The sequence below is a fragment of the Artemia sp. Qi Xiang Cuo genome, chromosome 12 (genome assembly GCF_049724085.1).
Source record: "Artemia sp. Qi Xiang Cuo chromosome 12, ASM4972408v1, whole genome shotgun sequence".
Classification (NCBI taxonomy): Eukaryota; Metazoa; Arthropoda; class Branchiopoda; order Anostraca; family Artemiidae; genus Artemia; species Artemia sp. Qi Xiang Cuo.
In genome coordinates this window covers 29961658-29989515 of record NC_142805.1, presented here as the reverse complement: position 1 = coordinate 29989515, position 27858 = coordinate 29961658, and the positions used below count along the sequence as shown (strand labels likewise).

Here is a 27858-nt window from a genome sequence, read left to right as displayed (position 1 = left end):
TTCGTCTGGATTGTAAAAATGTAACAAAAATGATTATAGACAAATTTTTATGCATAACTAAGCTATGAATATAATTATAACTGGCTAGTGGCCTTTTAAGTTTTTTTTGTAAATACATGAGATTACAATATTTAATATTGTAGGCTAAATATATTTTTTGTAAAATATGAGAGAAAGATATAAAAAAGAACTAACAAAATGTATCTAAGGCGAGCCTAGTTAACAGAGGTTTTTTCTGTTTGGGGCAGCCAAGAAAGTTCTGTTTAGTCATTTGTTAAAATAAAGGTCATTTGTATTTCCTCAATGATTGATTAAAATATACGCATTTTTTACACATAAAGATTTATCTGTAATTCAATTTTTCCATCGGCATCGTAAAGGCCGTTTCAAGTTGAAAATGGACATTGAACCAAGATTCTATGGCTGTTGGGCTATTTAAAAATCTTTTCAAAATGTACAGTTTGACAGGGGCACTTGAAAATCCTAGCTCTAGCCATTTGTCTCCTTAGTTTATGTAATGATGTGGTCTGCTAAAAAATTGTAGCCAGGGTTTTAAGGCTTAATTTTGGAAAAATCTTTTTGTAGCCTGTTTGCTATCAAAAATGTAGGGAGGGTAGTGTCAGACCCCCCCCCCCCCCACCCTAAAAAAAGAAAGAAAACAAATCGAACAAATAGTACCTCCATGGTTACAGGCATAACCCCCATTTGAAGGGGGGGGGGCAGAGGGGGGCTCCCGCCCCCCGCCCCTGGCTGGATGATGCTGCCTTGTATTTTATATTTTTGTTTTATGTTTTCTATTATACAGCATTGGAAGTGCGGATTAGACCAGCTAAGCCCCCCCCCCCCCTAAAATTCAACTTATGGGCGCTAATGGCTACAGGGACAGCGTTGATAGGGCTACTATACATACCAGATCGATTCTTTTAAACTGGGTGCTCGACCTAAGGCCATATCCTTTATTATTTCAATATAATAAAATTCGGTACTGGTTTTTGACTTACGATCGTTTCGCCAACTTTAGCTTCATTGACTATAGCAATACATTGCTAAACTCTACTAGATCGTTCTCAAAGTTTCGATCACGTACGTTTTTAAGTTTCGATCACACACGGTGAAATTGTTTGTACTCCTACAAACAAATTCCACTGTTCATTAGTTCTATCCAAGAAAGGGCTGGCAGAATAGTTGAAAATTAGGGCAATATGAGACAAACTTTAAAATCTGGAAATTTTAAAGGAAAAGGTTGTGCCTATTGACCCCTTCTTTCCTCCCGCCGCTCCCTACATGCAAGCCTAGCTGAATTTCACCTAACCACTTGAAAATCACAGTGGCGGAGCGTTTTGCGAGCTATTGTGAAAACGACATTGTATTAAAGCAGTGTATGGTTTTAAAGCTGAGGCTGATATGTCCCTTGCGGCCTGGTGAGGCCAAAATGGAGTTCAAGAGCTAATTTTAAGAAGAAAAAAAAATCATGAAATGGAAAGATCCCCAGGATATGTACGTGCAAGCTTATTGGTTGAAGTACCAATTCTGGCTTCATTCGAGTTTAATAACGAGTCTATGAATAATTAAATAAAAAAAAAACAAGTTTTTTTTAACTGAAAGTAAGGAGCGACATTAAAACGAACTGAAATTATTCCGTATATGAAAGGGGCTGTCCCCACCTCAACGCCTCGCTCTTTACGCTAAAATTTTTATTGTTTTAAAAAATAGAGTTGTGAGCTAGAGTCTAACTTTAGCGTAAAGAGCGAATCGTTGAGGAGGGGACAGCCCAGCGTAAACATTGGGAAAAGTTCGTAACTGTCAGCCCTTCCCACCGGGGACTTTGGGGGATTAAGTCATCCTAAAAGACATAGTTATTATATTTTCGACCATGCTGAACAAAATTGCTGTCTCAAAATTTTGATCGGGTGACTGGGAAAAAAATGAGCGTGGGAGGGAGCCTAGTTTCACTCCATTTTTTGGTCACTTAAAAAGGGTATTAGAACTTTTAATTTCTGTTCGAATGAGCCCTTCCACGATATTCTAGGACCACTGGGTCGATACGATCACCCCTGGGAAAAAAAAAACAAACACGCATCCGTGATCTTCCTTCTGGCAAAAAATAGAAAATTTCACATTTTTGCAGATAGGAGCTTGGAAACTCTATAGTAGTGTTCTCTGGTACGCTGAATCTGATGGTGTGATTTTCATTAAGGTTCTGTTATTTTTAGGGGGCGTTTCCCATTTTTTCGAAAATAAGGCAAATTTTCTCAGACGCGTAAATTTTGATGTGTGGAACTAAACTTGATGAAATTTATTTATTTGAAATCAGCATTAAAATCTGATTCTTTTGATGTATCTATTGGTATCAAAATTCGTTTTTTTAGAGTTTCGGTTACTATTGAGCCGGGTCGCTCCTTACCACAGTTTATATAATTATCCAGTATGATCTTTCCCTATCTCACCCATTATAAAAACCCGGACCAAGGTGCGAGTGCTCCAGAGAACGTTTTTGCAGATAGAAACATAGGCGGCATCAGATCTTTTCACGGGTAGACAAGTCAGACTGTGGTCTAATCGGAAACAAGTGGAAACCCGCTATTACGAATAATGCACTTTGTTGGAAACAATCGGAAACAGACTAACCCGCTAATGCAGAAAGAAGTGAGAGGAGCTTTTTGTTCGCACCGAGAACGAAGACCAGAAATGGTCTGCGATAAGCTTACTGGATAATTATATGAACTGTGCTCCTTACTTACAGTTCGTTACCACGAACTGTTTGATGATGGTTGAAACGAATTTAAATTTTGACCACTATTCATGTCGCATGAACGTTGCGATGAATTTTGCCTCAAATAAGTGAATCTTGTGATAAATAAAAAATAAATTTTGATGATTGTTTATGTCGCCTTATGGCATTTTGTGTAATATTTCAAAAAATCTTGTGACGTTTACTGTTTTCCCCGTAATTTTTTGTTTTTGCCAAATAATTTGTTTGTTTATGTTGTTTTAAGAAATTTGTTATGATCCTTGCAATAAATTTGTGTTCATTTGGTAATAGCCTTTTTTGCTGAATGTCATTTTTTAGGATCCTCAGCGAGAATTAAATGGCTCAAAACCAGTCTCACGCAGTGAAAGTTTTGTGAAAAGGTGGCGACGGACGGCTGTGACGCGATGTTTAAAAGGCGAGACGATTTCGACGCCGCGACGTCGCCATTCGCGATCTGAAGACAAATATGAATCTGATGTTCAAATCCTTGGAGATTCTTGCGATAAATTACCAATGCTTCACATCCTTGCTCTCGTGAGTTGGTCTATGAATATGGAAAACTTATAAGAGAGGAAACTCGACTTGTTGGGAAATGATTTCCAACGCCATCTAGTTTTACCCAGCAGAATAATAAAGTTAATTAAGTTCAGACTAAATCAATGTAAACTCTTACCTTTAATTTAACCTTGAAATGTACATAATTAATTTAAGTTTTTTTTGCTGATTCTGCAGGGTAACACTGCACCGTCACTGGTACCGGTAGTTTCTACTGTGCTAAAGCTTCAAAGTTTCCTCTCTTATCAGTAACTAATTCTTTTTGGTTGCCTTATCATTATAGTTGAGCTGAAGAGCTGCGTGCAAATCGTCAAATAGCAAGAACAATGATTCTGTCTTGTCTGGGCAAAATGAACTTGTTTTGTTTTTGTTTCGATTTTGACAAAAGACCAGTGCGTATATACAGGGGCGTCCCGAGGGGAGGCGGGGAGGGGTGCGTCGCCCCTCCAACGGTTTTGGTATTCGGTAAAATTTTTGCCGAAGGTAAAATTTCGGCAGAAATTTGGCAAAATTGCCAAAAATTTAGCAAGATTCTTGATTTCTGCAGAAAATTCGGCATAAATCACGTAGCGATTCGGTAAAATTTACGAAGATCGCCCCCCCCCACCTCCCCCAATAAAATGAGTCTCGGGACGCCCCTGCGTAAATATTAGCTAAGGGAAGGTCAAATTGGGCTTCTTGCCAATGCTGCAATTTTAATTTCTTAAGTGCTTTTACTAACAGTTATTTTGAAACTAGTTCATATACGTGACTGTTATTTTCGTTCAATATCTGATCTTTGAAGGATTTTATCTTTGTGTAGGTTAACATCTCTGTAATACGATCGTGCACCTTGTATTTGCACCCACTGTGGATCCAGGCGGGTTGGGGGGGGGCACGGGTCCTCCGAGATTTTTCCTGGTGCCCCCATTCCGTGTTTTTTTTTCTGTTTTTCACTCTTTCTGTTAAATAAACTTGTCAATTTGAACAATTATTGGCACCCTTGTCACATTGCCCCCCCCCTAAGATTGTTCTCTAGATCCGCCTTTGTTTGCACCCTTTCGCGAAACCAATTTTCTGCAACAAACAAAATTACGAGTAATTGTTGTTTAAACTTTTGAGGCTGCATGGGAAGTGACAGAGAATATATTTCTGAATGTATTAGAGCTATGGCGTGTTCAGCGGTAACAACTGTGGTGTTTTTGTTAACTTTTATTTTAAATGTTTGTACTCTTTGTTGAGGTAAACCTAAATACTAGTCTTTAGGAGGGTGCTACCATTTCGGCGAACCGTCGCAAGCACGAAACGTCATAACATCGAACCGCGAACTATTATATTGCTATAATAGTAATAAGTATATAATAGTTTAGAAACAAATTTTGGCTATATATTTGCACATCAGGGGGTGGGGGTAAATCATAGCGAATATTAAAAACGTAACATAACCTAACCTAGGTACCTTTTCCCTCCTAGACCCCAAAAAACTAAAATTTTAGAATTTTTGATGTTATGATGGTTCAAGGTTCTGACGGTTTTTTTTTGTCGATGTTATGACGGATTTTGTACTGCTCCTGACGTTCGTGCTCTTGACGGTTCGATGTTATGACGCCTTCCCGTCCTTAGGGAATATACTAAACTGGGTTATATAATCTCAATCAAACGTAAATCAGAAGCAACGGCACATGATCAGTTCGACCTCTCTAGGGAAGACACAGGGGATCCCAATCAAACTTGGTGGGAATTAAAAACTGGGCTCATAGTTGTGCCTTTTATAGCGCGGTAGCAGGAGTGATTACCAGGTAGAGTATGCCTACTTAGTGTTGGGCGATATTCGATATCGATATATCGGACGAAAACGATATTTCGGAATTTTCCAGTATTTTCAGCTTTTCTCGCCATCTACTCGTGAACGACCAACAGAAAAGGTCCCACAGAGAAAAAAGTTTTCCAAATCTTCCAGAAGAAGAAGAATAACCTATGAAATCCAATGACTCATAAGACGGAGCTAATGAATGCTCCAGAAACGTTGAAATAAACAACAATGACATTGTCATTCTTCATCATTCCTCAGTTTGTATGTTTTTTAATGGAATGATTGTAACTTTTGTTAACTAACAGAGGAATGTGGGATTTTATCTAGTTTTATTTAAAATTTACCGCAATTTTCAAAAAATCATAACATGTCTATGTTGGTAAATACATTTTTATGCTGGGAGTACAATACCTTCCAAAAATGTGCAATTAGTCTCAGTTTACAAGTTTTCTTGTCATATTTACAAGTTGAATTTTATTAAGGGTCTCCTAGAAGGGTCATGATTCTACCTGGTTGATAACAAATTAGGCTATAGGCCCTATGAAAACTTTGTGTGGAGTTATAGCCTAGTAAAGTGTTGCTGGAACAAAGGTAGTCACGCACCCTGTTTGAATGAGTCACCCTTAGGTTTATGTGAAATTCCCAGTACGATTTTGGAAAACTTTTATAAAACTAATAAAAACTTAACCTAGACTAGGCTATAGTGGAGGGTTTATATTGGGTAAAACCTCCAAGTGCTTGGCTAATGCATAATCTTTGACAAGTAGGCTATCCTGATCAAAATACACTCATCCTAAACATTTAAAACAGGCCCCCAATCTTGGGCACAATGTATAAGTTTAGGCAGTTGGTATTGGTGGTAAATTTGCAGGTGGCACAACAATTTAGCTAAGATGAAAGCAAATACATCATTGCCTTTTTTATGCTCTTTCATAATCCAATAATTGCTTCTTTTGCAAATTGCATCTTTAGCCCTTAAAGGGGCCCTGAAGGTATTTTATATGAATTATGAAAGAGCATAAAAAGTATCAAATGATGTTTTCACTTTCATTCTAGTAGATTATAAGGTCCACTGCAAAGTTACCATGAAATTTACCCACCCCCACCCGCCAAATATGCAAATATATTACCAGAATTGTTTACAGCAAAATTACAAATTTCAAAAATCAGTGCTACTTTTGTTGGCGGAATTTGAAAACTTGAAACATTATGAAAACAGTTTATATTTGTGTTGCCCAATAAATGAGGTTTGATTGTTATTTTTTGGAATATATTACTCTTGAATAACTTATTTATAAATTAGTGATATGTTTTTAACACCTTTTCAGTAACTTAACTACTGTTGATAACTTCTTTGTGTGGTTAAAAAAATTAAATACCTTTGGGGCCCCTTTAAGGGCTCAAGATGCAACTTGCAACAGAAGCAATTACTGAATTATGAGGTATGTCACCCCCCTGATTGAAGGGCACCCAGGTTACCTGGCACTCCGCAACGTCGCTTGACTTCTGGATTGTGCCTTATGACATGCGCAAGAAATACTCTGATTGGCAAAAAGCTACCAAAAGAAGTGAAAATGCTGACCATCATGCCGACCATACCTGACAAGCAGAACACTCGTACGAAGATGAGCATCAAGCTCCGAAAATTATTTTTTTACTGTTTATATGTTTTTACGACTTTTGTGCTTTCACACTAGTTCATTTTTTATGGATGATTAAATGAATCTTATTCGTTTTCATTATATTCGATGTTAACTGACCACTTTGAAATAGGTATACAAGTCGTAAGAAAACTAGTTTTCGAGATTTCAAGATGGATATATTATGGACATATTATTGACAAAATATGGACATAATTTGGCTGAAAAGAACACATTTTTGGATGCTCAAGGGACATATTCATTGACCAAAAAGTTCGCAACCCTGTATACTCACCCTTAAGGCCTGTTTATTAATAAAATCATCATTGTGACAATGATGATGTGACAATGATGGTTATGGGGCTTATAGCCCCATAACCTAAAATACTTTTATTGATTCCCAGCTGGGTAAGTGTAAAAGTAGAAGTTCTCAGCCCACCTCATAAAAATCAAGGTTTAAGTCAGGTACAGGGAGACTCTGCTAGTTAAACATGCAACCTCAGACTGGTATAGGCTTGTAAGTTGGTGATAAAAAGTATTAATCAAGCTTTTAGATTATAATTTTAGCTCTTCAACTGAAATTAACAACCTCCCTTTGCCACACAGGGTCAGGAGGCTTAAATTATAGTTTGAAGGTTAGATTCACACTTCTATTACCACGGCACTAGTTTCTTGTCCGAACAGTCCGAGGTTGCATAGGTCCCTGTGATGAAGCTGGTATGAAGTATGTAATGGGTAAGTCAGAGGGCGTCTTTCAAAAATGTAGAAGTGCACTAAAGGGTTCTGTAATGTTGCCTGTTTGTGTTTCCTGTTTTTATGGTGCTTCTATGCTCAGTCAGGAAGAATGAGTCTGATGATTTTTTCCTTTGGTAATTAAATAGTGTCACAGCCTCTCCAGGTTGTGCTCGGTTGATTTGATTATTCTTTAGGCAGATGCGTTTCCGACAACTCGTCTAGCCTAGACTCTAGGCGGTAACACTGTCTTGACTTTGAAATCTCATTAATGTCAGAGTATTGTCTTGCTACATGGCTATTGGACTAGTAGATAACATTTCTGTAAAACAGATTGGCAAAATATGATATTTTGCCAAATAATTGAAGTTTAGAAATTTAGCTGATGATATACTGTAATTTTTCATCATTTTCTTTTGCTTATTGATCTAGAGTACATAGCAAAATCCAACCCTATATGCCAAATCGAATCCCCACATTTGGTCCATTATTTGCTGGTTGGTACTACCACTTCGTTTAACAAAATCAGTTCCATTCAATTCTATTTGCCTCTGAATGTTTAATATATTGCAGGTCCAGGTCTTTACCAGTTTTTGAAAAATGCCAAGTCCTTTGTGGGAATATTTTACAAAAGTATCGGCTAAGTCTGCACTATGCAAAATATGCAAAAAAAAGTGTTGCTACCTCTGGAAATACCACCAACCTTAATGCTCATCTCAAGACAAACCACAAAAAACAATACCAAAGCATAAAAGGAAGTACATCGGCCGGGGGTGCCAGTGTTAACCCTGATTCTGATTCGTGTCCATCTGATGATGAACATGATTCAAGTCAAATTGTCCCATCACATAGCCAAAACTCAACCAGACCTTTGAGTCAAACTAGTGACCCTACCCACGTTACCCGTGATAGAAGTGACCAGACTGACTCAGGAGCACCAAGTGCAAAGCAGCCGAGAATTGACTCGTTGTTACAGACTAAGTACAGTGCAAAGCACCCTAAAACTGTAAAAATGAACAAACTGGTTGTGAAATTCATTGCAAAAGATATGCAACTCCTCTCTGTTGTTTCAAATCGTGGGTTTATTGATCTGGTGCAGGGCCTTGACCCCAATTATACTTTGCCATCCCGAGCTAAAGTGACAAGAGATCTTCTCCCTGAAATCAATGCTGTAGAGAAATTGAAACTGCAGAGGCGCTAAAAAAAGTAGGACATGTTTCCCTTACCACAGATATATGGACCTCCCAGGCGATTGAGGGTTTCATGGCTGTCACTGTACATTACATTGATGAGAAAGGCTGCCTCTGCAGCAACGTGCTTACTACTGCCAAAATTGAAGAAAGGCATACTGCTGATGCTATCACAGCTCATCTTCTGAAAATTGCCACTGAGTGGGGGATTAAGGAAAAGGTTGTAGCTGTAGTTACCGATGATGGAGCAAATGTGGTACGGGCTGTAAAGGATGCTGCATCTGTTGTAGGTAAAGGCTGGAGACATGTTTCGTGCTTAGCACATACTCCGAATTTGATTGTGAGGGGTGCTATTGATTATACTGCTGACTTGTCACCTCTTGTCCAAAAAGCTAGGAACATAGTCAGCTTTTTCAGACGTATTGTTGTAGCTGCCGACAAGTTGCGCCAGGTTCAGATCACTATTGACACTTTTTATACCAAAAAACTGAAACCTAATGTGACTACCAGATGGAATTCGCTCCTCAGAATGTTGCGTAGTCTACAAGACCTGAAAGAGCCAGTAACAAGTTCGCTGGTGCTTCTCGGTAAAGTAGATCTCCTACTCACTGAAAGTGAGTGGGATGTTATTTCAAACGTGATCGCGGTACTTACACCTTTTGACGAGGTCACAATCGAGCTCTCTTCTGAAAGCTATCCCTCCATCTCAAAAGTCCTGCCTTTATCCAAGATTTTGAGACGCCACCTTGTTCAGGTAGATGGTGGTGGATTTTCAAATGTCGCCGAGGACCTCCGCAAGGCTTTGATCGAGAAAATGCAAGCTAGGTTTATAAGCCTCGGTCAGGTCACACCCGTGACGATTGCCACATACCTTGATCCGCGTTTCAAGAAAATGTATATTTCCCCTGACGATCTTGTCTCGGTTGAGGGCAAAATAGCAAGAGAGATGGATTTGGCCTTGCTGCCTGCTGAATCCGTAGCAGCAGGTACAAGTACCGTCACAAACCCAACGACACAGCATCGACAGGCTCATGACAGTTTGTGGGGCTCACATGACGAAGTTCTGGTGGTCAAATCAGGACGTGGTTCGACAGCAGCCGAGTCTATCATGGCTCTGCAGCTTTTTAACAGGAAATCTGTAGTTCCAAGAAAAGCGGATCCACTCAAGTGGTGGAATTCTCGCAACATGGGCTCTCAGAAATATCTCTACGAGGTTGCCATGAAATTTATGTCTGTGTCCGCCACCAGTGTCCCTTCTGAGAGAGTTTTTTCCAGGGCCGGTCAGTTGATCACCGAGCGGCGAAACCGACTCTCTGGGAAAAACATTGACATGTTGCTGTTTTTGAATAGCCAAATATAGCCGCGTTTTTTTCTTGAGCCCAAGTAGTTTCATGTCTGGGTTTTCGTGATATTCTTTCATATAATTGAAGTTGGTTTTTTCATTGTTCAATGTTGTATTATTCGAAGTTTTTATAAAAAAATGATGCAAAATACTCTTTAACTACGATTTTCATTATTTAACTTTGGCAAAAACAAGAGTGTATCGGAGCCAAAAACGGTTCCGAAATATCGATATATCGAAAAATCGAAATATCGCCCAACATTAGGCCTACTGCCAACTCAATACCCGTTTTTGTTCATGGAATGTGTTTTAATTTTGGATGTGCTGACACGTACCCTTCTGGATTTTTGTACAGAAATCCTTTCTTGTTTGGGAATTTACTTCAAGTGGGGGGGGGGGGGTATCAGGGGAGATTTTTGAGGGAGGGGGATTGTGGTTCAAACAAATGTGTTGTGAAGCTCGAATTTTAATTTACTTGTTTGTGTTTCCCTCCAGATTTTACATCTAGGAGCATGGGTTCCAATTTTTGAAATTGGGGGGGGGGGCTGTGGCTCACATTTTTCAGATCCAAAATACAAATGGCAATTATTTGCTGGTAATTTAGAACTGGTCAAAGCAGTGAAGGCTCAGTAGTTTTGTTCTTCACCTACTCTTTTAAACATCCGTTTTGCGCAGCAGCAGCTCATGATACCTTTTACCTTTTTTTCCCCTTGATTTTAACCTAAGGTACTCGCCCTCCCCTCTCCCTCCGGTATTTATTTCGCTTTGGTTATCGAATTACCATCGCAAAGACGAAGTTGAAAATATGTGGTTCTAATTGCCAACAGGTCTCTTGTGCGGGCAATTAAGGCAATAGGTTAGCGCGAAAACCTAACCAGTAAAAAACGGGAAAGACCTTAGGAAGTGAGTAAACCATGGAAACTAGGGGAAGAAAATAATCCCTTTATGAGAAACATCTTCGACTAGAAGTGGCGATTAAACTGAATCATTGAAAATAGGACCATCAAACTGGTCCAACAAGAATACAAGTAAACCGTTTTTTTTTTCAACATGGCTAAGATAGCTTCTGTTCTTATATTCTTTTTATATAATTTAATCCTTGTTTGTCTTTTATCTTTTTTACCACAAAAGCCAAATCCTGGTAAAGATAGTGGTTATGGTATAAAATCCTAATACACTAAAGCATAGCTCAGTGTTTGGCTCATAAGGTATGTCTCGATCTCCCTGTATCCCTATTGACTGCTTTAATGAATTTTTTGTATTTTTTTTTTTTAAAAAGTCGCGGGAGAAAAAAAAAGAAGAAAACAAACATAAAAATTGTAGCATTTGTTTGTTCTGGTAAAATCTTTTCTTCGTAAAATACTGTTATTGTTATTATTAATTTAATAGTAAGGTTTGTGGCGTTGTTAATTACTTGGTGGTGTATCCCTGGTCTTCGCAATTAAAAACTTAAACTTGTGGTTAGCCAGTATAACAGAAAAGAATAATTCAAAGGCTACTTTCATAATTCTTCTCTGTCAATTAGAGATACAAGAGAGAAAATTTGTCAATATTGAGCAATGTTTTACTTTCATTTGGGAGCAAACTTCTCGTATGCAAATATGATAAGTGTCATTGTCATCAGCAAACTTGCAATCAGATCGTCAGCATTTTGATTAAGCTGGAAAAGTAAGCTTGGATCAAACCAAACCGTAATAAACTTTTTAATAGAAAAAGAAAATTCTAAAATACAACATTGGTTTTTTGTCTTGACGATCTAAATGGAAAGCAAACTATCGGACTGGGAGTATTTTGATTGAACTGGGAAAACACATTTTGATCAAATCGAGAAAACATTGGACCCAACGTCCAATGGGAATGCGTTTATTGAGCAAGCAACGCAAAGTCTGAAATTACGCTATCCATAGAAGTTAAATCTAAGACAAATCTTGTGGTTTAGGTGACGTTATTTTGATTTTGCGGAAAAATTCATAAAATATAAAGCACAATTACTAATTATACTCTATACTGTTAAGGATTTGTAGTCCTTAAACATTATACTTTGGAAAGATCAAATACCCTGATAACAACATCTCAGCAACAATTTAAATGTGAGGGTATGCCATGCTAAACCAAACAAGTTGGAGAAAAGGTGTACTGAAAATAATGACGGATTTTAAGCTTTCAGTGTATTATTAACGCTTCATTTTACAGTTTTTAAAACGAAAGTATGTAGGCATTGTCAGAGGCACAAAGCTTTGTAAATATTCTGACGTCAGTGAGTACCCCCTTGGGGGGAGCCTTCCTAGCAAATGTGCAACTAGTGTTATATCCTAGCTGAACGTTAAGCTTTTCCGGTCTGATATAAGGGTCTGCCATGTGAGATAATTGCTATTTGTAAATCGTCAGCATTTTGATTGAGCAGCAAAAGTAAGCTTTGCTCAAACCAAAGCATAATAAACTTTTTCGTGAAAAAAAGAAAACAATATTGTAAAATATAGCATTGGTTTTTTCTCTTGACAATCTGAATGGAAAGTAAGCTATCGGACTGAGAGCATTTTGATTTAACTGGGGAAATCTCTGAAGACGGATTGAAGTCTCTGCTTCTAAAGCTACAAAGTTGAGATTTTATTGTCTAGAGAACTTTCTATGAAAGCATAACTCAATGGGCTATTGAATTAACCCACGCATTTGCCGTTGCAAAACTAAGAGCAAGCAAAATATTCGAAATCAATTGTCACAAGTTTTTCTTTTTCGGGTGCAATAATTTTGCTTTCCTTTAAGTTCTGTTGCCTAAAAGGCTACTACAGGATAACTTGTAAGTTTAAAGCATAGCCAGCCGCGGGCCCACGGGGGGGGGGCTTTGACAGTTTTGAAAGTTACTCAGGACAGTATGTTTAAGGATCTGATCGATCCAACTAGATAAACAAGCTTTATGCTGTGTTCTTTGTGGGCAGAATATACCTTATACATATGCGACAGCAGATCTGAACTGTAGTTCCAGTTCAAATTTGACAGTGATCTGGCTTGCGAAGATGGTTTAGCTTTCCATCTGATATTCGTGAGTAGCCGAAAGCTGCTAGACTGATATTAGAGAGAAGACAAGGAAAGTTAATCCGCCTTGCTAGTTGAAAGTGTCCCTGGCTTGGGGTTTAAGCGTCAACCTTAAACTATTATACTCATGGCTTTCAAACAATCGAAAATTTCCATTGTATCCTTTATTTTGTAAATCAGTAACTGCCTAAGAATAGTATTTTCGAAACGTTGCAGAATCTTAACTGAGACACAATTTATAATGCCAGTTTATTGAGATAGGTTGAATAGGATATTGGAGCCATGGTCAATTTTGAAATATCTTGCTTTTTCAGTTGATATTAGTGATCATTTACGCGAATAAGACCCTCAAGACTACAAAACAAAGCTCGTCATTTCTGCCATCTTTTTTTTTTCTTACCGTTAATGGGAGCTTAGTATATAAGGTGTTTGATGCAGGCAAATAAGATGTATGGTATTTAACCTATTTCTATGTGCGAATGTCTTGGGAGAGGGAGGGGGAGCCTTAAAGAGTGTACTTTTCTGAGTTCTGTGATTGCACAGTTCTTCTAATACTTTTTTTTACATAATTTGCTTGTTTTCTATCTTGGCATATAGCCTACGGGCTGCCCGAAATATGGGCTCTCACCGTCTGAAACAAATTCGTGTATGCGTGCCTGGTTGAAGCAGTCTGATGGGCTATAGTTGTCTATGTCGAGATCAATTTCCAATTTGACGAATCATTTCCTATATAAAACCGGATCATAGCCTTGACTTCATTGCACGATCGACTCAGTATTGAAGTGTATGCAAAGAATTCAAGCAATCTGAATGGGTAATCTAGTATAGTTCTTAGTCACTGTTTTTTTTTGTTTTTTTTTTCGTCCCGTTCTTCATCTTAGTAAACTATGCTAGAACTATCTATGAAGGCGACTCGTTTTAGAAAAAACGTAACAGTCTATTACATTGGAAGCTCACACATCTAAACGACGTATATTTTTTAGTCATAATATGGGACAGTAGTACACCTAATGTGACCCACAGCCCCAATCGGTACTAGAGCCTTTTTACTTTTTTAGATTTGAATTTTCTTGTGTAGAGAGAAACAGAAATTTATAAAAAATATTTGTGTCATTTTTACAACAGGAACAAAACCGGACATATCATGTAAACGCCGATGTAAGAACTCGGATGGTTGCGCCTGTTTACAAAATCGTAAGACATAGAAAAACAGTTGTACTATATATGTGATTTTGCTCTTTCTTGGATTCTTCGTGTAGTGTATGTCCTTTTGTGTCTTTTTGTGTATTTAACAATATTTTCTGTAAAAGGAAGGTAATTTATATAGGTAGTCGCACCTAGTTTGTTATGTTGAAGAAATAGTATAGAATAATTCATATCGGCTATGTTAGTTTAAAAGAGATCACCTTATACGACATAGTTTTTTTTCCAGAAGAGGGAGAAACTGAAATCTGTTTTGGGTTTTGACTTGCTAGCCATAGTTTTTTTATTCGTGCGAGGTTTTTGGGCCTCCAAGATAAGGAAAAACAATATTGATATCCAAAGGTTAGATTTTCAATCGATTCAGCAAACGAGAAAAGAAGATAAAAAAATCCATAAACTGTTTTAAATATTTTGAGAACAAAATTAGATAAGGAAGAAACAGCCATTGGAGAAATCGATCGAGTTAGCCTAATTTCAGAGGATATGTTCAAAACTTTGATTGGAAAAACTCAGATAACGTCTTTTGAATTAACACACTGATATAGCCTCTCTAAATTTTTGATTTGGAATTGTGGGTTGAGAAGGTATATCGTTGATATATTCTATTAATATTGTTTTTAAATCCAATGTAAAGTTTAGAAAGAGCTCTTTAAAAATTAGTTTCTGGCTGGCTGGATGGATATGCTGATAAGTTTTTTAGGCTCCTCTTCTTTTCTTCGCATTAGGGTTGCTTCCTCTAAAAAGTTACATGTCCAAATTTCTATATTTGTGTTTTGGGACAAAAATAAGTATGGGTGAATTGAATTTAAAGAGAATGAATTAGGCCTATATCCTAAGTATAGGCCGATTATCCGAGAGATTAGTCACTCTCTGCCACCTTCTATGTCACTATTCCATTACGTGTAATTGGTTTTTATCCTACTGTGCCTCTTTGCACCACGTGTGGCACTGTTCTGCTTTCCGTGCCTCCTTCCGCCTCACGCGGCGAACGTCGCCTAATGTAGGCTACGTGTCTTTTAGAAGTGAACAATCCCTTGGTATGCACATGATAAGATGCCTAATCTTAGGATATGTTTCTTCTTTTATTTATTTTGAATTTGAACTACGCGCAAAAAAAAACATATTTTTGTACCGCCTATTTAACTTGAATTTCCTGACACGTTCCCTTGCTGCAGTTAGTTCTTAAATTTTGTAAGTAGCCTATATAATTAACATATAATATATTATACTAATTTTGAATATATTATTATAATAATAATATATTATATACAATAATTTTGTAAGTAATATGATAAGTAATAGCCCAAATTTGTTTCAAAATAATATATTTTCAGCATATTTTGTGATATTTCATTAGGATTGAGCGTCAAAGAAACAGGTTCTAATTAAATGAAGCACTTGAGTGGCGTATAATTCACAAACACCCTTAAGTTTTTTAAGTTCTTAAACTTTGCTATCTTTTAGGGTAACGCGTCTTTTATTTTTTTAGAATGCCTTAGATCTTTCTGCTCCAGCATCTGATATTTTAGTGAAAGAAAAGGGACCCTGTGAGGCAAGACGTAGGATATGGATACAGTTATCGGGTCATCCTGGTTCCCTCTCTCCTGCTGGTCCTGGAACCTTATGGAAGCGTTTACACGATTGCAATGAGTCAGAAATGTATGAGAAGCTTATGAAAGATACAGCTGTTGGAATTGTGCCCACGTTTTACAGGTTAGCTGTCAGTCTTATCCGGGGCGTGAGAGCAGGAATAAAGAAAGTTGGCTTTCTACGTAAAAAAAAATGTTTTTTTTACTCTTCTAGTTATGTAGAAAAAATTGGATGTTGAAACGTGTTTTATCTTCAACTGAAATGTTTATATATTTCTATATTGTGGAAGTTCAAATTTTAATTGAATAAAAAATGTAGCTGCAATAGCCGTGTATGCAGCTATTTATTTTGGCGGGAATTGCAGATTAAAAAAAAAAGTAGAAAAAATACGCAAATGATAGGAAAGTTTGTCAGAATGTAATCGTCAATAGTTGCTTGTGGGGTGGGCCCCAAGATACTACCCCCCCCCCCCTCTACAGCATCTGGCTGAGCATTTGCTATTTTGATTCTGATGAGTGATTACCGTATGATTATTATTAGTATTAATTTGTCACCCATATCACAAATAAAAAGAAGGAGTAATCCATAGGACGTTTAAAGATGACAACTGAAGATATGATAATTTCTAAGTATTTCTATGGCGGATTATAGTATAAGAAGAAACAACACTGAGGAAAAAGTAGCTTACTCTGAAGTAGGAACAGAAGTAGCTCTATTTTTACAACTTCTCACCAACACTGGTATATTCAGATCAGTTTCTTGTTTGACTTTTTCCTAGCTGATTAAGGCTTGCCATTAGAATAAAGTAAAAAATAATCCCCTACTTCAAACAAGTGCATTTGGCTTGTGTTTATGGATTCTATTTTCCAATATCTCCTTTGAATCTTAATAAACTTAGCTGTTTTCCTTGCTTGTACAAGCATACCAAAAATTAAGGTTTTGATCCAACAATTGTTTTACTGTGTATTGAAGGTCTAGACAAAAAAAAAATTATCAAAAAATGGTTAATATCATCAAACTGTAAACGGATCCCCAAATTTACTGTTCAGTTTTTCCCGTCTCATAAAATTAGAGGTATTCAGCCTCTTTCTAATCATTGCAACCGAACTCTTCAATATAAATGAAATTCCTTTGCTTCACGTACTATTCGTTTAAGGCTTGAAGGCTCGCTTAAGTTGTTTCGAGTCTTTACATTATGGGGAGGGGATTGTAAGCAGGAAGCGAGGATTTACTACACTCAATGGTTCCTTCAAAACAGCCACTTGAACATTTTCTGTGGGGCTACCAACGGCTTTTGAACGTTTGCTATTTACTTTATGTATGTATTTACACGCATTGGGATGTAAGAGTGTATTATTGGAGTTTAAAACCGTGTTAAGAACTTGGAATTATAATTTCAGTTATTAATCTTTTGATTGTTTATTTTATCGCTTGGAAGTGTGTATGGTTTAAATTCATGTGTATTTTGCTTCTTTGGAATTATTTTATTTTATTGTTGGATTCTGTCACATTTAAAATGATAGAATGTACTGTGGTGGCGCATGGGGTTTGATCTCAGCGTGGTAATAATAAGAGACCTAAGGTTCAAACTTAGCTGTAGCAACGCACTGCGGGGCCGACACAAGGACCCTAGTTGTCAAAAAGCATTGTTAATCCAATATATGTATATACATACATACATTAAATGGCAGACGTCAGAAGTTTAAGATGTACATATGTTACCGTGAAAGTCCGAAATAGGTAATGTCGACATTCACCAGTGAATGTCCGAAATTCATTTTTCTCTGCTTGGATTCAATTAGCTTTTGCGAGTCATCTTTTACAGTCTTATGCAAGCGATGATGTTAAAAGTTAGGTTTAATGATGGTAAAAAGTCAAGTTAGGTTAGGTTAAATTTGGTTATAAATTTCAGAAATGAGTTAAAAACCTAAAGTAACCAAACCTAATATAACCTCTCATTTCATCATCAAACCTTGCATTAAATTGAATAAGTTGACTGGCAACGCTGACTAAATTTAAAGAGAAAAATAAATATTTCATAATACAATAAGACAAAAACCCAACGCCCTTAGAATAAAGGCGGAATACGCTTCCACTTTTTTCGGAAAAATATAGTGATCACCACGGTGTAGAGTAAATTCTGAATCCTTGTTGAACAATCATTTGAAATCATGTAGATTATAATGAACAGCGAATAACCAGTAAGAAAAAAAAATGCATAAGGATTTTATTCACATGTATTGAAGAGCGAGAAATTATGGACTTGGAAACACTGGTAGGGTAAGATTGGAAAGACTGGCAGGATAAAAGGCTCGATATATTTTGTATTTCTTTAGAAGTAGCTATACCAGAAGCTTTAAACTTGAAAGGATTGAGAGGAAGTGTTTGTTAGTGCTTAGACCTTGACCGGCTAGATACTGCAACGAATTCGTAGTAGCAATAGTACTAGTGTTTTCTTCTTCGAAAATAACGTTTAATTCCTTGACATTGAAAAAAGTGTAGATGACTCAGGATTTTCCTATTCTAAGGTCTTATATTTTCAATCATATTTATCAATGAAAATTTACTAGGTTGCATAGGCAACTGGTTTTATGAATATTGCAGATTAGCGATCTTCATATCTCGGAAATACTTATTTTTGTATCTTAAAAAAGGCTAATGACGCACATAGGTATTTACTCAGCAATTAGCCAGGCATCATTTATCAGTGTCCATTGTCTGTCGTCTTCTTCCTTGTGGATTTAAGCAAGACTCGGAATAGATAAGGAGGAAGTGAAAGAAAAACCCATGAGTGGTGTTTGAAAAGAAATCGATTGTTTTATTTGATTTTTTAAATTTTGAAGATACTGAATACGAAGGTAAATATAACGTCAAATTGTATGGATAAGCATCAATGAATGGGCACAGCTAGCAACGGCTGTTGAAGATTTTACAAGTGAAGGGGCGGGAGGTGATGCTCTGGAAGAGGTTTTTTGGGCTAAAGTGAAAAGGGGTCGAAGTTCTAGCCCTTTCGGGATCTTGAATTTCCTAAAGTTCTTTTCAGATTTTTTCTTGGGAGGGTAGAAAGATCGTTTGGAGTAGCCTTGGGGACTTTTCTAAAAGAATGGTTTGCTTGTGTGATTATTTATTTAAGGTTCTGTTTTTTTAACAAGTTGTTAGTATAAACATTCCTAAAATATTTTTTGTAGGTATAGAAAGGATTTAGCCGGTAGAAAGTTTGTGCTTATGGGTCACACCAGGTATTGTTGTCACATGCATGAAGTCGAGAATGTATAGGCCATTCAACCCACATCAGGGTATTGCTCCCACATTAGGATGTGATAATGGACAATCCACGTTTGGTGCTTGCTGAATTTACTGGTTCTTCAGTATTGCTATTTGTTTTTAAAATAATGAATCATATCCTTAAAAATTGACCCTTAAACTCCTTGATTTTTGGTTGCTAGCTTCAAAATATAGACATGGATTACAATCACTTAAATACGATCGTCAGAAAAAATGTAGGTCAGTAAATGGCTTGGGTTCTACTAGGTCTGAATAAATGCTGTTTGTTTTCAAATCCCTTTCTGAAGTTTTCAGATCACAAGACCACGGTTGCAAAAATGACAAGAATCCTAAATAGCGACGAAAACCACACTGTCTTTCCATCATAAACAACAAATAACGAGTAGAACAATAGCCAGTTTTTCCGTAAGACAATGGAATTCCAAACTTTAAATGAATATTTTGACCCTATCTCCAATGGCTGTCCTCACCATAACACAAATGAAAATATAAATGAGGAGTTTGCATTAAAATACGACCGTTAAAACTAAAAATAAAATAAAACAGCCATAACACTCGTACTTCAACAAAGTTCAACCAGGAATGATAGATGAAGTGAGGCGAGTCGATGCAATTCATTCAGGCGAAATAAAAATAATTAAATGCACGCTTTCAATGGTTATCTTGCCCTTTTCGCAGCTAACCTCAAAGGCCTTTTTGGCAGGTTCATTAGTATTTTCTATTCGTTTTGTAATATGTTTCGTTAAATCATTTTTTTAATTAAAATTTTGTATAAAGTTTTTAGTGATTTACACCTCCAAATCCTTATTTAAAGAAATATTATGATTTATTCTGATTCTAATTTCAATTATTCCCAAACAGCCTGTTTTATGCCTAAGTCATTACTAATGAGAGAGGATTTTTCAAAAAGTACTGTGTGACTGGGGTTATCAAAAATATGGCTACTTAAAGCAGAATCAAAGGATTTATTAGCACTATTAGAAATTGCACATTAGATATTAGAAATCATTAGAAGTCACATAGTATTTGATAAACCCCTTTTTGGCGAGTAACTGGGGTTTTATCTTTACCAGAGTTTAAGAACTTCGTAATTTTAAAATTATCAGTGAAGACTATATACAGACTATTTCTGTGCAAATATTTTTTTAATTTGTTGTGATTTTTGGGATTTATGGAAAGTAGATTATATTTGAGGGCTTATCGGGAGCCTCTCATGGTAAAAGATCTTTGATTTTACGGGAGTGTCTTTTTAGTTTACGGCTAATTGTACGTATTAATAATAAAAAGAATGAGATACCCGTTTCCAAAAAGTATATCTGATAAAATTTATTTCTGCTGCGATGTGAGAATCAGAGCAAATATTCAGGTCACGATCAACGGGAGAAGTTACAACTGCTCTTTTAACTTGTGGGGGGTGATTTGATTTAAAACGAAGATATCTATTGTTTTGCGTTGGTTTTCTGTAGATAGTAAAATCCAGTTTATCAATACTACGAATATAAACACATCTAGAAGCCGTATTTTATTTTCAATTTCTAGGGTAAACTGTAAATTTCTGTCATATGTATTAAGATGACCTAAAAAAAAAACCTTAGTTCAATTTCCCCATAATTCCAAAGTGATATTACGTCATCTATGTAACGTCTCCAATAGATATGTTTTAAAAATATGAATTTATATATATATATATATATATATGTGTGTGTGTGTAATCTTATTGATATAATCTTAAATTATAAATATAATATAATCTTATTGACAATAAATATAATCTTACCGATTGGAAAAAAAAACAAGCAATATTGTTTCGTTTACCACATGTTACCATTGTTCCGCTAATTGGAAGTTGAAAACGTGGAAGTTAGTAGGTTAAATTTTCCCCTCTTTTGTTTTTTGACCAGTTTTACTCAATTTTTTCAAATTATTTTGACTGAATCGTCGAATTCGTAGTGTTTATCAATGTACTCTCTAATTTCAGAAAATTGGAATTCAAAGGTGAACTATTTGTTGAAATCCGTGATCTCTTATATGACTTTTGCGATCCGTGCGTTTTAGACATCAAGATGGGTACCCGAACCTTTCTAGAAAGCGAAGTTTCAAATAATGTCGCCCGGAAAGATCTGTACCTGAAAGTGAGTACATTTTGAATTATTTTAACCAACAACGCCGCTGAAATTCTTTGTTCTATTCAATAAAGACCACGAAAATACTGACATGTTATCTACAAAAATTTTGAACTTGGTCGGTAAACGTAGCAGCTTTACCGACTCCTGCCGTGATTTTACAGGTGGTGCCACAATTTCGCATTTAATTAAATAAACAGTATTAAAATGGTGACATGATATGTAGGCCTACCAAAATCTGCATTTCGCTTGGTAAATGCAGCGGTTTTACCGTCTCGTACACTGATTTTACTTCGAAACGGACATTGTATTCGAAACGGATATTATGGTAATTTTTGACAAAAACAGTCGGTAAAATCTCTTGATCCCCCTTCCCCAAAATTTTGATTAGTAACGACCCTGGATGCAAAACAACGCGCATCCCTGTTTACTCATATTCCCTTCGCAACCGGCTTTTAGAAAGATGCCAATTGTTTTAACTTTCCTTCATTTCTATACCTCAGCTCATTGGACAGAAAAAATTTTCTTTTCCGTTTTCTGGATTTTTTTGATAATTATTCGTAGCATGATACACAACAAGCTCTTGAACAAATGAAAACTAGGTTGGTTTAGAAACTTTACATTTTTATCTGTTTATTTTATGCATTTTATTTTTCCAGTTCTACGTGTTTACGAACAAGTTGATTGCTTGCGACAGTTGACGTATTAGACAATTACATTATGGCTATTTATTACTTGTTTTTTGTTACTTCACTTTGAATTGCAATATTTAATTTCATGTTTAGTCGGTTATCAAGCTGGTTGGCTGTATTGCGTTGTGTTGGGACAGTTTTCTTTTACATATCTAATGTTTTACTTTTAAAGCATAAATTCTTATTTTTTTTCCAAGAATGTGAGATATTTTACGTGACTGATAAGTAATTAAAAAAAAAATATTTGCTTTGGTGTTGCAAGCCACTTATATTATCATGTTTTTTAGTCAATAGCCCTTAGGTTGAATAGCCTATAATTTAATGTGTTTATGGTCTAATATTGGTCTATAGCTACTGCATATTTGACATAGGAATACAATCATAGGCTAGACAGAAATAATAGAAAACTGAAAGTGGGAATAGGGAGGACAACTTTTTCTACTTGAGTTCAGGTGATTGGACAAACTTGTCCCAATCTTGCTCGCGGTAATTAAGTTTCAGTAGCGATGTTTTTTAAAGAGAGCCTCATTTGATGATAAGGTGTCGTGAGGAACGACCTCTTTGTAGAAGTAATTGGTAGTGGGGCATGCATATGAATTGAGGTTTCTCGGCTGACCCCCCCCCTCCCCCATCAGACAGCGACCTCTTTGTAGAAGTAATTGGTAGTGGGACATATATATGAATTAAGGGTTCTAGGCTGATCTGCCCTAGCGGACAATTCTCCGCATCAGACATTTACCCCCAACAAAATTCTCCGCGGACAATTTCCCCTGGGAAATTCACCTCTGCGGGCACTTGCCCTCTGGAAAATTTCCCGTCATGTAAAATTGAGCAGCCCAAGGAAAAGTATGACAAACAAAAGATCGAAGAAAAGAATGGATTTTGAAAAAAATCAAGAAAAGAAGGGATATTCTGCACTATGTGTTTTACCCGTATTTTAGAATATAAGTAGAATATTCCAGAACCCCTTTCTTTTCTTCAGTCTTTCTTATGTGTCGTTCTTTCCCTCTGGCTGCTCAATTTTACACGTGGGAGGAATCTTCTCGGGGAACCGTCCGCGGGGGGGGGGGTTGTCAGCCGGACATGAGTAGTTATCTAAGTACCATTTTGCTCGGGGGTATAGCAATCTCCATGTTATTTGCTTGCCTTACGTTCCTTGGCGCCTTTCCAGAGAATGTACTTATGGATTTGCTTGCCTTATGTTCCACGGTGTCTTTCCAGAGCATGTTCTTATGGATTTGGGTGAATTATGTTCCCTCCCATGCTATTCTAGGAGCTTATGTTCCTTCCTATGCTATTACAAGTGCTTATGTTCCCTCCCATGTTATTTTAAGGGCTTATGTTCCCTTCCATGCTATTCTATAGCGCTATGTTCCTTCCATTGTTATTCTATGGGACCTCTACACGTGATTAAGCACGTTATGAAACTACGTGCTATTTGCTTATGCCCCGTTGGTACCATTCCAAACGAGTGGGGATTCCCCTCTTGTTCCTAAACATTGCAAAAAAGATAGCAGTATGAACGGGGATTCCCCGCACAAATTTGTTTCAACTCCAAGTTTTTCAACCAGACTGGTTATTAGGAAAGGTTTTTTAGGGAAAGCTGTTAATCACTCATGTGTTATCCACAGTTCCATTTTTGAAGTCTGTGGAAACAGTTTGACGTGTTCGGTGAGATTACGTTCCTTCGAGTTTGATAGACATTTGCAAAAAAGGGGTAATTAGTGATTGGATAATTTTTTAACGTGAAATCTCTCAATAAAATATTTTTGGAACATGTACTTGACAATAGATAAAAGGGTTAAGGTGATGAGCATTTACGAGCAAGGACCCCCCCACTGGTTCCTGGCATTAGGCTGAGCATATCAAATTGCTGTACTGTGCGTTAGGTAACATGATTAAACACACTTTTACAATCAGAATTCATTTATTGACATTTGCAAAAAAGGGGTAATTAGTGACTGGATAATTTTTTAACGTGAAGGGTCAATTTTGGAGGGAAAACCAAAAATACTCAGAATCGAAAATAAACGGGATCTGCCTAAGGGGGATGGCTCAGAGGCCCTTCGGGCCCCCATGCCTGAGGGCTGGGGAGGGGGGGGGTCAATTTTGGAGGGAAAACTAAAAATACTCAGACTCGAAAATAAACGGGATCTGCCGCAAGGGGAAGGCTCAGAGACCCTTCGTTCCCCCATTTCTGAGGGCCGGGGAGGGTCAATTTTAGAGGGAATCCCAAAAATACTCAGAATCAAAAATAAATGGGATCGGCCTCAAGGGCACGGCGCCGCGATCCCCTCTTCCTCCATGCGGGAAAACAGGGGAGGGGGGGGGTCAATTGTGTAGGGTCATCCAAAAATACTACGTATCGACAAAAAACTGGATAGGACTTAAGTTCACGGCTCAGCGGCCCCTCCTTCGTCAATTTCTAAGAGACGGGGAGGGGGGGGGGTCAATTTTGGGGGGAAAACCAAAAAAACTCAGAAGCGAAAATAACGGGGATCTGCCTCAAGGGCAAGGCTCAGAGGCCCCTCCTTCCACCATTTCTGAGGGCAGGGGAGGGGGGTCAATTTGGGAGGGAAAACCAAAAATACTCAGAATCGAAAATAAACGGGATCTGCCTCAAGGGCAAGGCTCAGAGGCCCCTCATTTCTCCATTTCGGAGGGCAGGGGAGGGGGGGGGGGTCAATTTTGGAGGGAAAACCAAAAATACTCAGAATCGAAAATAAACGGGATCTGCATCAAGGGCAAGGATCAGAGGCCCTTCGTTCCCCCATTTCTGAGAGCAGGGGAGGGTGGATTTCTTTCGTCAAATGCAAGAATTGGAATATTTCAGTAGTGTATTGTCGTGGTTTACCTTGTCACAGCTACATTCTCATGATTTTTCAAAGTTCACTTCGGATTTCTTTCGTTGAAATGCAAGAGTTGGAATATTTCAGTAGTGACTTGTTGTGCTTTACCTTGTCACAGTTACATTCTATTAATTTTTCGAAGTTCATTTTGAATTTCTGTCGTGAAATGCAGGAGTTGGAATATTTCAGTAGTGTTTTGTTGTGCTTTACCTTGTCACAGTTACATTCTGTGGATTTTCATAGTTCATTTTGAATTTCTTTCATTGAAATGCAAGAGTTGGAATATTTCAGTAGTGTTTTGTTGTGCTTTACATTGTCACAGTTACATTCTATTGATTTTTCAATGTTCATTTTGAATTTCTTTCGTGAAATGCAAGAATTGGAATATTTCAGTAGTGTCTTGTCGTGGTTTACCTTGTCACAGCTACATTCTCATGATTTTTCAAAGTTCTGTTTGGATTTATTTCGTTGAAATGCAAGAGTTGGAATATTTCAGTAGTGACTTGTTGTGCTTTACCTTGTCACAGTTACATTCTCTTGATTTTCATAGTTCATTTTGAATTTCTTTCATTGAAATGCAAGAGTTGGAATATTTCAGTAGTGTTTTGTTGTGCTTTACCTTGTCACAGTTACATTCTGTTGATTTTCATAGTTCATTTTGAATTTATGTCGTGAAATGCAAGATTTAGAATACTTCAGTAGTGTTTTGTTGTGGTGTACCTTGTCACAGTTACATTCTGTTAATTTTCATAGGTCATTTTGAATTTCTTTCACTGACATGCAAGAGTTGGAATATTTCAGTAGTGTTTTGTTGTGCTTTACCTTGTCACACTTACATTCTCTTGATTTTTCAAAGTTCATTTTGAATTTCTATCGTGAAATGCAAGAATTTGGATATTTCAGTAGTGTCTTGTCGTGGTTTACCTTGTCACAGCTACATTCTCATGATTTTTCAAAGTTCATTTTGGATTTCTCTCGTTGAAATGCAAGACTTGGAATATTTCAGTAGTGACTTGTTGTGCTTTACCTTGTCACAGTTACATTCTCTTGATTTTTCGAAGTTCATTTTGTATTTTCTGTCGTGAAATGTAAGAGTTGGAACATTTCAGTAGTGTTTTGTTGTGCTTTACCTTGTCACAATTACATTCTGTTGATTTTCATAGTTAATTTTGAATTTCTTTCATTGAAATGTAAGAGTTGGAATATTTCAGTAGTGTCTTGTTGTGCTTTACCTTGTCACAGTTACATTCTCTTAATTTTTCAAAGTTCATTTTGAATTTCTTTCGTGAAATGCAAGAATTGGAATATTTCAGTAGTGTCTTGTCTTGGTTTACCTTGTCACAGCTACATTCTCATGATTTTTCAAAGTTCATTTCGGATTTCTCTCGTTGAAATGCAAGAGTTGGAATATTTCAGTAGTGACTTGTTGTGCTTTACCTTGTCACAGTTACATTCTCTTGATTTTTCGAAGTTCAATTTAAATTTCTGTCATGAATTGCAAGAGTTGGAATATTTCAGTAGTGTTTTGTTGTGCTTTACCTTGTCACAGTTACATTCTGTTGATTTTCATAGTTCATTTTGAATTTCTTTCATTGAAATGCAAGAGTTGGAATATTTCAGTAATGTTTTGTTGTGCTTTACCGTGTCACAGTTACATTCTCTTAATTTTTCAAAGTTCATTTTGAATTTATTTCGTGAAATCCAAGAATTGGAATATCGTTTATTCAACTGAAAGTAAGGAGCAACATCAAAACTTAAAAATGGAGAGAAAATAGAGGCTGTTTCCAAAAGATTTAGGATTCATTAGCTTTAGTGTTGACAGTCAAAAGCTATGAGTTTGAGAAAACATCTATTGTCAGACACACTATTTCCGAAAAATCTGAGCTATTAAGCTTTTTTGACGGTAAACTCTAGTTTTTTGTAAGAAAATTATGGAAAATACAATTCTCTGGTTCAAATGTGAAACTTAAGTCTATTTTCGGATTAAAAAATAAAACTATTACCGTAATATCTGAGCTAATAAGGGTTTTTTGACCGTAAACTCTAGTTTCTTGTAAGAAAATTATGGAAAATACAATTCTAGTTCAAATATGAACCTTAAGTCCAGTTTTGGATACTCATAATGATGAGGACTGAAGGTTCTAATTCAATAAATTTTTTTTCATAAAACAAACTATTTTTTTTTTTAACTTCGGAATTATTCAACTTTATTTATTTTTTATCTTTTGCTTTTGTACATATCTTAAAATGACAAAATATCTTTCTTGAATTCACCTCTTGGATACACAATACAGAAATTAGAAAAAAAAAATGTAATTTCCATACTTCATTTGCATGCAAGAGATATCGAGAGTTCTATGACTCCTCCCCGCAATAAATTCTAAGAGTTTTATGATTCCTCCCCAAAAGGAATTCAGATGATTTTAGGAGTCATCCCCCTTAGCCATAACTCAATTCGACCTTGGGCAAAGGTATAAAAGTTTGATGATGTATTTCTCTTCTTAACAAGTACATTAATACCTTCCAAGATGATAGGACTCTATGACACAGAATTTATCGGTTTAAAAAAATCATCTTGTGGTGTTATATTTGAATTTGAATTTTTATTATTGTCAATGGAACTCGAAGAAATCGACTGTTATCATTGGATATTGAACTACAACATGTATGAGTATGATAAAATCTTGTGGAGTACTACATTACATCGTATAAACAGACTGGGATTCTACGATAGAGTGATCACACCACTTAATAATAGTGGTCAGGAACTGAGAAATGTCCAGGAGGAAGTCAGTGAAATTTGCAGCTTTTTCGGGGTTGAAGCGCTCTATGTAAAGAGTAATGTACCTACAGATAAAGTTTTAATTCAAAAGTGTGACCCTAGGATTCCACTTTTCAATCTAGAAGAATTTAAGTGTTCTAAATTTGAAGGGATTTATCATCGTCCTGAAGACGAGGTCAGGTTCTTCGCGCACTGGATACCTAAGGTCATACCTGATCGTGATAAAATGCATTAGACATGGTAAAAACTATTCCATATAATGGGACCATCGTTTCTGGATGTTTAAGAGTGAACGTGT

At 36.7% G+C, this 27858-nt stretch overlaps 1 protein-coding gene across 2 annotated transcripts in view; it reads left to right on the top strand.

The window, feature by feature from the left end:
- The window catches only part of IP3K1 (inositol-trisphosphate 3-kinase-like protein), a 79731-nt gene that overhangs the window by 12447 nt on the left and 39426 nt on the right, over positions 1 to 27858 (top strand). For both annotated transcript variants that reach the window (XM_089097900.1, XM_089097901.1), the window contains exons 2-4: positions 3071 to 3286; positions 15729 to 15952; positions 21093 to 21246. In XM_089097900.1, coding sequence (XP_088954026.1) covers positions 3071 to 3286; positions 15729 to 15952; positions 21093 to 21246 — 594 coding nt within the window. The remainder of the gene's footprint in view (positions 1 to 3070; positions 3287 to 15728; positions 15953 to 21092; positions 21247 to 27858) is intronic.